Source organism: Panthera pardus, unplaced genomic scaffold, assembly GCF_024362965.1.
Source record: "Panthera pardus isolate Hobbes unplaced genomic scaffold, ASM2436296v1 HiC_scaffold_13, whole genome shotgun sequence".
Taxonomy (NCBI): Eukaryota; Metazoa; Chordata; class Mammalia; order Carnivora; family Felidae; genus Panthera; species Panthera pardus.
In genome coordinates this window covers 149,227,937-149,238,745 of record NW_026526688.1, presented here as the reverse complement: position 1 = coordinate 149,238,745, position 10,809 = coordinate 149,227,937, and the positions used below count along the sequence as shown (strand labels likewise).

The 10,809-nt window shown below is 39.9% G+C and overlaps 1 protein-coding gene across 7 annotated transcripts; it reads right to left on the bottom strand.

Annotated features, from left to right (window-relative positions):
* Positions 1–112: 112 nt before the first annotated feature.
* On the bottom strand, positions 113–9,004 carry LOC109278246 (endogenous retrovirus group K member 13-1 Env polyprotein-like). 7 transcript variants are annotated; one of them, XM_053901506.1, is made up of 3 exons: positions 8,234–9,004; positions 7,898–8,002; positions 113–3,083 (listed from the first exon to the last, which is right to left on the bottom strand). In XM_053901506.1, exon 3 carries the CDS (start codon positions 1,762–1,764, stop codon positions 913–915), a length of 852 nt encoding a protein of 283 aa, XP_053757481.1. In that variant the 5' UTR covers positions 1,765–3,083; positions 7,898–8,002; positions 8,234–9,004; the 3' UTR covers positions 113–912. The 7 variants fall into 7 exon arrangements, with proteins under 7 accessions (XP_053757481.1, XP_053757484.1, XP_053757483.1 ...); XM_053901509.1 differs by having other exon boundaries at positions 113–3,051; XM_019468421.2 differs by having other exon boundaries at positions 1,114–3,083; positions 8,234–8,998.
* Positions 9,005–10,809: the final 1,805 nt, after the last annotated feature.

Sequence of the window (10,809 nt, the reverse complement as noted above, 5' to 3'; positions counted from 1 at the left end):
ATTGGGTTATTTATCTTTTTTTTTTCCTATGGATATGTGTGAGTTCTCTCTGTATACCGGATATTGCAATTCTGCATGTAAGGAGCTTGGAGGTTGCCATTCCATCCTGGCTGATTTATTGTAGCAAATGTGGCATTATATTTGCTAGTGATTTCCTTATAGCATACGACATCTATGTTTTTCTAACATTACCTAATTTTAAAAACGTTCCTTTGTGTAATCAACCTTTAAGAAATAACATCGCGATTTTCCCGTAATGTTCCCACATACCCTTTGATTATTGATTAATTTCTTACATTATTCCATTATGCATCTGCGTTTATCTATAATTATCTATAGTCTATGAAGCATTTGCTTTGCTGTTCGCATGAAACACCTCAAGTGGAACAGTTACAGGGACATGACCTCCTAACCACTTGAAGCCAGAAGAACAATGTGTTTGCCTCAGTCCGAGGTGCCAGAAAGGGGCTGAAAAGGCCTTAGAAACCCATGCCTCCTACATTCTCAGAGAGACAATGCACCTAGGAACCAATGAACCATTCTGTACCTTAACCGACTAGTTTCAGTCATCATCTGGAATGCCTCCGGGGGGCCAGGTGGGGCTATGGGTTGAAATCACCTGTGCCCAGAGATACACTCCTTAGTTGCCAGAGTGAGGCTTTCAAATCCTTATGTCTCTCCTTTACAGGCCCTCTTTGCTAGCAAATGCATGAGGCTATCCTTCCTGTAAGTAGAGGAGTCTCCATAGGGGATGGCAAGGGCTAAACATAAGGCTACACAATTTCTTGCGGAACCTTATTTTCTTTCCTAATGGTTCTTTTCCCAGGGGGCCTGTCAAGGGCAATTCCCCAACAGACAATACCCCAGGTTGTTTTAAGGCCGAATTACCTAAAAGCGGGAGTACAAGAAGCTTCACTGTCTGTGGGCCGCCTTGCAGTCACCAATCTGTCCACAGCCTGGGCTTTGCCACTCAGGCTGGGATAGCTCAACTTCCAGCATCTCCCCCTTTTTATTTTTTAATTTAATGGCATGAAGTTCCATTGCCAGCCCCTGGATACTACCCCTCAACAGTCTGACGATGACTGGAAGCAGAAGAAGAAGAATTATCAATCCTCCAATCAAAGCCACTTTAATCATAGTGGTAAAAAAGCTTTTATGAGAGACATAAAAGGATAAATTTTGAAAAAATGTGTTTGATATTTGTGAGGCAGAAAACTCAGCCTCAGCTTGACTAATATCACGAATATCTTTATGTAAAGAATTTAAATCAAAATTTAAATCTGAGTGATTCCAGATACCTAGGATATGATTTTTAACTCTCTCCCAAGAATACAGAGATTCGTTAACTTTTAGGGGCATTACACAAATCCAATGAAAATCAATATGACATCTCAAGGCAAGGCGAACCTTAAAAGAGGTCTGTTCCTGACCAATCATGGGAACAGCTTCTTCTAAAGCATTAACCTTAGAGTCTAGTTTACTATCTATAATTTCTTGTGTAGGTAAAGCCATGGGTACATTTTTTGATAATTGATCAGTAAAAGTTGCTGTGTGAATTTCTTGAGATAAGGCTATAGCAGAAAGCGAAAGGGAAGTTGCTAAAGCTATAAATGCTGTAATTCCAAGAATAAGAGGAGCTATAAAGCGACGACCATGAACAAGAAGTGCATTTACATCCTGCAAAGCTTGCAAACCATAACTATCAAACCATGTAGTATTTAGAGTGACAGGAACCATTAAATATGGGGGTCGCTGAACAATCATCAGTGTTTTTACATTTGTTAAAGGGGAAACACAATTTGTAAGATTACAGCGGATACAAGATACATGATATTTGTCAGCATACTCAGAGATATTTACGGAATTATAATCTCCGGAAATTAAAATGCATATGGAGACTGTAAGCAAGCCTGTACCTGATATCTGCTCTGATTTTCCGGCCTGCGCAGTGTTAACCAGTTTTGTGGCAACAATCACACGCCATATTTCAGATTGAAAATATCCTGCCTTTTTTTGTAGAAATAGTCAAGATGCTTGGTACCCATCCATTAATATGCCATCTATTAATTGGCATGCAGCAAGGGATATATTCATTTTTCCAAGAGTATCTAACATTAGTTGATTCCAAGAAAAGCCTATAGTCTACAGAAGAATCTGCACAACTTCTATCAATTACAGTTAAATATGTTCCAGGAATAACAATATGAATCTCTTTTTTATAAGCACAATATCTCCATTTTGGGAAGCCTATTTTAGGGTTAACAAAGGCCCATTCCTCATTAGTGTCATCCTTCTCTGGAGGAGATGCTGCACAAACAGGGAGGGCTTTCAGATAATCTTTAGGAGTAAACATTTTAGGAGAAGAGTCTCCAGGTAAAAGCAAAATTAGAGACCATAGGAGTCTTTTGTCTGCAACTGCATAATTAGGAGAATCTGTCAACACCCCCTTATAAGATGTTGGAGCACAGCCATTAATGGAGGGAGACTCATCCTTTATAGTATTGGGGATAACAAAGCAGATAGGAACAGAACTTGAAACTCCATAAAAGGAGAAGTTTTTAGTATTAACAGCCTGTCCCAATTGAATAGGAGACTGAGCTCCTCCCATCAAAGAAGGAATGTTAGTATAAAGTGGAATAACCTCATTCTCCCAAGTTACCCGTTGAAAGGAAGGAGGGTTAGGTAAATAAGCCCAATAAGAAGTACCCGGTTTGTCACATTTTGCCTGACAAGCTAAAATGGCAAGTATAGCAACAAAAAGAGTAAAAGGAGAAGGTTAAAGTCCTTGGTTGAGAACCAGTCTCTCAGCTTCATTCGTCAGTTTCTTTATTTGGCCCCATGCTGGTGGACTACTGTCTTGAGTCGCTTGGGTCAGTCTGTGCCGTGGCATCGGGGTTGGTCTCAGCGGTTGCCAGTCATCTTGAAGGTGAAGTTCTCTCATGCGATATGTCAGTGGTCCTCCTCGGCTCTCCTCCGATAGACGTCTCTTGTGTTGAGTCGATGTGTGGAAAGATGGAGGAGGTGGTGGCGGGTTGAACATGTCTAATGAGTCTGTCCGGAATCCACAAAGGAGAATCTGAATCCTGTGGGAAAACACAAGCATATCCTCTCCCACAAGTTAGTAAAACATCAGGCCCTTTCCATGTTCCTGTAAGAAGATCCTTCCATTTTACCAATGGTTTAGGAGCATCAAGATCAGGGTTCCAGTGACGCTGCATGGCAGAAATGCCCGCAGTATCCACATTAAAATTATTAATAACAAACATGGCATGGCTCAAAATATGATGAGGGGAGCTATACTTAAGCTCTCCTTCTTGCAGTTTGGTAGTTTGATGTTTTAAAGTCTGATGGGCTCTTTCTACAATAGCTTGTCCCTGAGGATTATAAGGAATTCCTGTAGTATGTTTAATGCTGAAGGTGTTGGAGAATTGCTTAAAAGCTTTTGAAGTATAGGTAGGTGCATTATCAGTTTTTAAATGAAGTGGCATACCTAAATAAGAAAAACAATAGAACAGGTGCTGAATGACATCTTTGTGGGCTTCTCCAATTCTGGCTGAGGCTAGAGTTACATGGGAATAAGTATCTGTAGTAACATGTACATAGGAAAGTTTCCCAAAGCTGGAAATGTGAGTTACATCCATCTGCCATGAATCATTAGTTCGTAGGCCTCAGGGATTAACTCCCATAGATTGTGCACTGACATGCATAGGACAAGTAGGACAATCTCTTACTATCTGTCTAGCAGCTTCTCTGGTAATCTGAAATTGATATCATAAGGCAGCAGCATTTTGATGATGAATTTTATGAGCTCTCTGAGCATCCTCTATTGCTGTTCCCAGAACAAACTTCACGTATTTATCAGCCAATGCATTTCCCTCATGTAAGGGCCCTGTCAAATTACTGTGAGCCCTGATGTGACCTATGTAAAAAGGATCTCTTCTTTCATGAATAAAATTTTGTAATTCCAATAAGTATCTAGGAATAGTAGTTTTATTAATAGCTATTGTAGCAGTTTCTATATGGGGAAAGAGCTTAACCACATATTGAGAATCTGTGTAAAGATTAAAACTTTGTTCAGTTAGTGTGGAAAAAACAAACAGGATTGCCATTATTTCTGCCTTTTGAGCTGAAGTTTCCTGAGTCTCTTGTATATGCGGGTGATAGTCAATAATAGCCACAGCTTTTCCATTGGATGAACCATCAGTAAATACCAGAGATGCATTAGGAATAGGAGATGATTTACATTTCTCTGGAAATATAACAGGATGTTCACGAAGGAATTGTAATATAGGATTTTTTGGCAAATGAAACAGTATTTCGCCTCTAAAATCACTCAGAGCTATTTGCCAATTTTCACTGGATTCTATTAAATCTTGTAATTGGTTTTTGGATCTCCATGCTTCTTCTTCTGTCCTTAGTTATTAAGCTGGCAGTCAAATCAATGTATGCTGTTAATATTTTCTTTCCAGTAGCTGGCATATGTAACCATTCAAGTGACCCCTCCTGCCATAGGCAGCCTGTTGGAGTATATATTGTGGCCAGAATTATTAGAGACCAAGGTAAATTATAGTTGATTCACCTTAAAATCTACTTATTAATGGCTTATTCTACCATATTCAAGGCTTCGGAGGCCTCAGGAGTTAAAGTTCTTTTAGATAAAGGATTAGAGTCTCCCTGTAATAAATCAAATAATGGTTTTAAATCGGCAGTGGGAATCTTAAAAAATGGCCTAATCCAATTAATATCTCCTAATTGTTTTTGGAAATCATGTAAAGTTTGTAAATTGTCCTTTCTAAGTTGCAAAGATTGAGGTGAAACTGTATGTGTGTTTAATATCCGTCCCAAGTATGTATGGATTTTTTCTGGTGCCACCTTTAACCCATGAGACGACAGGGTGGAGGTGGTTTTGATTAACACTTCTTGTAAAAGTGTCCGGTCCAGATGAGCGATTAATATGTCATCCATATAAAGGACCAAATAAAGGTCAGGATAAAGGCCTCTTATTTCTGTTAAAGCTTGATCAACATATTTTTGACATAAGGTAGGACTGTTTTCATACCCTGTGGCAACACCCTCCATTGATATCTTTGATAAGGCTGCTTAAGATTATCTGATGGCAGACTGAAAGCAAAGTGCCTTCTTAAAGGAATGGTGGACTTAAAGGACTTAAGGACTTAAAGGAATGGTGAAGAAAACAATCCTGCAGATCAATAACAATTATGTTATGAGTGGAGGGTACTGCCACAGGAGAAGGGTTGCCTGGTTGAAGAGAACCCATATCCTCCATAGTAGCATTTACTGCCCTTAAGTCTTGTAATAATCTCCATTTTCCTGATTTTTTTTTAATGACAAAAATAGGTGTGTTCCATGGACTATTGGAGGGTTCTATATGCCCTGCTTCTAACTGTTGCTGTATTAACTCTTTTGCTGCCTGTAACTTTTCTAAGGGTAGAGACCATTGTTCCACCCAAACTGGATTGTCATTTATCCAATTAATGGGATCAGCAGCTCTTTCAGCAATGGCCTCCATTAAAAATTTTGATATCCAAGTCCCTGTCTTTTAACATTAGATATTGTCTGTATAGGTTCTTTAATGTCCTGATTGTGTTTTCCCAGTCCTTTATCTGGATCAAAATGCATCTGTAGCATCTGTGCAGGCACCTTGTCATCTGGACTATATAGCAGCATCCCCATGTGGGATAATATGTCCCGTCCCCATAGCATTATAGGGATAGTGGGAATTCCACAAGGACAAAAAACTCCAGATTGACCCTCCTCGTTAGCCCATGGCAAAATTTGTGTGCTTTTAGCAATAGAAGGAGCTCTTCCTATACCTATAAGTCCTATAGGAGCAGCTTTAGTGGGCCACTCAGAAGGCCAATCCTTTCCTGCAATACAAGACACATCTGCACCTGTATCGAGCAAACCTGTAATTTTTTCCCCTTGAATTAATAATTCCTTAAGAGGTCGCCAAGCTGTGACCTCTTGGATCCAAAAAACCAAATCACTAGACCCAAATCACTTTGGACCTCTATCTTGTTGAGAGTCTACTTTTCCTGTCTCATGGTAAGGCAATAATAATAATTGTGCTATTCTTTGTCCTTTCTCTATTTGAACTGTTCTTGTTGGAGGAGAAACGAGTACCTGGAGTTCTCCAGTGTAATCTGAATCAATCACTCCTGGAATAATTGACAGCCCTGTAAGGCCATAGAGCTTTGACCCAAAATGATTCCCACTATGCCTTTGGGCAAAGGTCCTTTTACCCTGGTGAGTATAGGGGTAACAGCCACATCTGGTGTTAATATTGTTGAGGTGGAGGAACGTAGGTCCAATCCTGTGCTCCCTGGAGTGACTTTGAAGAGTTCTAAGACGGGACAAAAGGAATGAACGGGTTCAGGGAAAATGCCCCACTTATTGTCTGGGCCTGGGACAGGCCCCTCTGCCCGTTTCCAGAATTCCCTTGATTAAAATCTAACTCTTGTTAGGGTTCAGAGGAGTGCCATCCTTATGAAACATGGACCTACAATATTTGGCCCAGTGAAATCCCTTCTGGCAGCGAAGGCAAAGTGCCTGAGGAAGGCGAGTATTTACATTTTGTCCGGACACTTGAGAAACAAATCTATTCTGGGGACATTGCCGACTAAAATGCCCTGGTTGCTTACATGTAAAGCAATTTACATTAAGACCCTTTAAATGTTGTTTACCATTTTTATTAGACAATCCTTGCATGAATTGAGAATAAGTTTCTCCTTTCAGGGCTGAAGCAATAGCTACTCCCTATATAAAAGCAGGACTGACATCTGCACATTGTTTGACATAATTGGTTAAAGAGCCAGTTTTTCGTATAGACCCCAGCAAAGACTGACAAGTAGTATTGGAATTTTCAAATGCAAGCTGCTTTACCAAAATGTTGGCTGCTTCCTCATCTGTTATAACTCTTTTTACTGCCACCATTAGGTGAGAGACAAAATCCTCAGAAGGCTCCTCTGCCCTTTGTTTAACATTCCCTAATGCTGTTGCTTTTTCAGTGGTGACTGGCAAGGCCTTCCAAGCATTGACTGCACAGGAATTTACTTATGCAAGAATATCCTTGTCTAAATACATCTGACACCAGGCAGTATTATACTCTCCTCTTCCTAGCAACATGTCTAAAGTCATAGGGGCATCCTTGGACTTCCTTTTCATAGAAACCTGCCTCTTAGCCAATTCCTCATATTCTGCCCTCCATAACAAGTAATTACCTCCAGACAAACAGGCCTTGGCCACTTGCACCCAATCATAAGGTGCCATCCATCGGTTAGACAGTGTATCCAAAAGAGTTAATGTATAAGGAACAAGAGGACCATAGTCCTGACATGCAGCCTTTAATTCCTTGAGTATTTTATATGGCAGAGGTTCCCAAGAGATCTCCTCATCAAATTCGCCTCCATACATGACAGGAAAACATTGAGCAAATTCAATATCCCCTGCCTGTTCTGCCTGTCTTAGTGCAGCCAAAAAGCCTGAAGTTCTATGGACCTTCTGTTGTGCCAAGGTCATTGGAAGAGGGGGACGAGGTGGCAAACGTCTAAACAATTTATCACAATGTAAAGGACTAAGGGGAGCCCGAAAAGGTGTAGGAGGCTCTTTATTATTTAGTGGAGCTGCACAAACCCCTATAGGGCTTCCCTCATCATGATATTTGGCTGCAGCATCCTGCAAATCTTGTTCCTCCTCAGGTGTAAGCTTATCGTCATCAGGCAGGGCCGAAGCCAGCATTGCCTGAGACTTAGCAGGAGAAAGCAAAGGAGTACCTTCCCCTAAAGAAAAATTCTCCCATTGGGGGAGTTTTTCAACCTTTGCTAGGGTTCTAAACATCTTTAATTAAATTCCAAAGAGCAAAGGCATCTACAGTTACCTTTTCTGGTCCATGGAGAGTATAATACTCCCTAAGCTGATCTCCTACTCTATTCCATGTCTGTAAGTTTACTGTATCTTCTTCAGGAAACCATGGACAGCATTCCTGAATAAAATGTAAAAATTTAGCCAACTGGCTATTAGTAACTTTAATTTTTCTTTTTCCAAGCATATGCAGTAATACTTCAATAGTCTTCTTTCTTTAGACTTAATATGGCCCATAACTTCTCAAATTTTTGTTCTGACTATCCACCCTTCACTTACCTGTCTACGTCTGCAGGGGTCTGCAGCACCCCAGGTGGAGTCCTAGCCCTCCCGAATGCTCCTATCTGATTACCTTTGGGTCCTGTTTGGGGGCCACTTGCTGGAGATGAGCTCCAGCAACCAGGGGTTCCCGAAGCAAGAACAGCGTCGGTGAAAATAAAACAAAACTAAAATTAAAAAAACTAAAAATAAAAAACTAAAATAAAAACCTAAAACTAAAATAAAAATGGACACAGACAACAGCAGTGTGTTGAACTGGCTGATTTATTGTAGCAAACGTGGCATTATATTTGCTAGTGATTTCCTTGTAGCATACGTCATCTACGTTTTTCTAACATTACCTAATTTTAAAAATGTTCCTATGTGTAATCAACCTTTAAGAAATAACATGGCGATTTTCCCGTAATGTTCCCACACACCCTTTGATTATTGATTAATTTCTTACATTATTCCATTATGCATCTGCGTTTATCTATAATTATCTATAGTCTATGAAGCATTTGCTTTGCTGTTCGCATGAAACACCTCAAGTGGAACAGTTACAGGGACATGACCTCCTAACCACTTGAAGCCAGAAGAACAATGTGTTTGCCTCGGTCTGAGGTGCCAGAAAGGGGCTGAAAAGGCCTTAGAAACCCATGCCTCCTACATTCTCAGAGAGACAATGCACCTAGGAACCAATGAACCATTCTGTACCTTAACCGACTAGGTTCAGTCATCATCTGGAATGCCTCCGGGGGGCCAGGTGGGGCTATGGGTTGAAGTCACCTGTGCCCAGAGATACACTCCTTAGTTGCCAAAGTGAGGCTTTCAAATCCTTATCTCTCCTTTACAGGCCCTCTTTGCTGGCAAATACATGAGGCTATCCTTCCTGTAAGTAGAGGAGTCTCCATAGGGGATGGCAAGGGCTAAACGTAAGGCTACACAATTTCTTGCAGAACCTTATTTTCTTTCCTAATGCTTCTTTTCCCAGGGGGCCTGCTGAGGGCCATTCCCCGACAGACAATACCCCAGGTAGTTTTAAGGCCAAATTACTAAAAGCGGGAGTACAAGAAGCTTCACTGTCTGTGGGCCGCCTTGCAGTCACCAGTCTGTCCACAGCCCGGGCCCTGCCACTCAGGCTGGGATAGCTCGGCTTCCAACATGTTTCACCATTCAGTAGGATGTTTGCTCTCACTATATCAGATTAAGGAAGTTATCTTCTGTTTTTAGTTTGAGATGTTTTACATTAAATGAATTTCAAATTTGATCAAATGTGTTTTTTTGCATAATTGAAATAATGATACTTCTTTTCTACCTGTGTTTGATCAATGTTGTAAGTCACATTGACTGATATTTACATGTTAAACCGACTTCGTATTTCTGGAATAACTTCAACTTGATTGCAATTTATTATACATTTTAGGTATCACTGGGTTTCATACACTATTTTGTTCAGGATTTTTGCATTCATGCTTCTGAGAAAGAATGGCACAGTTTTCCTATCTTTTAATGTCATTGTTAAGTTTGTAATCAAAGTTATGTTGGCCTTATAAAACAAGTTGGGAAATATCTATTTTATTGCAAATAAATTTAAAAATTTATATGAAGTTAACAAATTCCTACAAAAGAAACTTAAGGGTGCCAAAACTGACATAATCACCACTATAAGAATTGTTACCTGCCCTTTGAAGTATATCACATTTTGGACTTTGCATAATCTTGAAATACACTTTCCGTTTTACCAACTCACTGAGATTCAGTAATTTATCTCTTGAAACAGCTAATAGAAATATCATCTATAACAAATATAAATGCTGTATAATATTTACTGTCAATTTATATTTTTAAAACAAAACTTAAACATTTGAAAGTATTTATATTAGATATAACTCTTCCCATATGCATCTCTTCTTGCTTTTGATTTGCTTCTAGTATTAGAAATAGAAACTGTGGTTCTCCACCACTGGACAGTGTTGCTGCTGAAACAAGACAAATCTTTCTTCCATTTTGAACAAAGCCTAAACTTTCAGTACTCATGCCATTTTTCTCCTCTTAGCCCCATAATCACAGAAGTCCTGTCAGTTATAAAGAAAAAGTACATACGTTATAGTTATGGTCTTATTGAATCATCATTCTTTAAATGGATGATTTACAGAGGCGCCTGGGTGGCTCAGTCGGTTAAGTGGCCGACTTAGGCTCAGGTCATGATCTCGTGGTTCGTGAGTTCGAGCCCCGCGTCGGGCTCTGTGCTGACAGCTCAGAGCCTGGAGCCTGTTTCAGATTCTGTGTCTCCCTCTCTCTGACCCTCCCCTGTTCATGCTCTGTCTCTCTCTGTCTCAAAAATAAATAAACGTTAAAAAAAATTTTTTTAAATGAGTGATTTACAGAATGTACCTTTGTTCCAAGGACACTCCCACAGACATCATGTTCTAGCTTCAATGCAGCCATGAAGTCTCAATGTCAACTTGGATAAGAATTATTCAAATGCTTTGCAGCCACTGGAATTATCCACCCCATGACAGCACTTTCTCTTCCTGGGTTTATATTTTCCCCCAAAGTTTTATCCTGGTATTTGCATCTATATCCATTTATTTTCAAAATCCTTCAAAACTATCTTAAAACTTATTACAAAACCTTCCAGAAAAACTCTGGCCCACATTAATTTCA

What these genes read in the sequence shown, in the direction of transcription:
- LOC109278246 (XM_053901508.1), bottom strand. Translation starts at nt 1,764, where the DNA reads ATGATTGTTCAGCGACCCCCATATTTAATGGTTCCTGTCACTCTAAAT.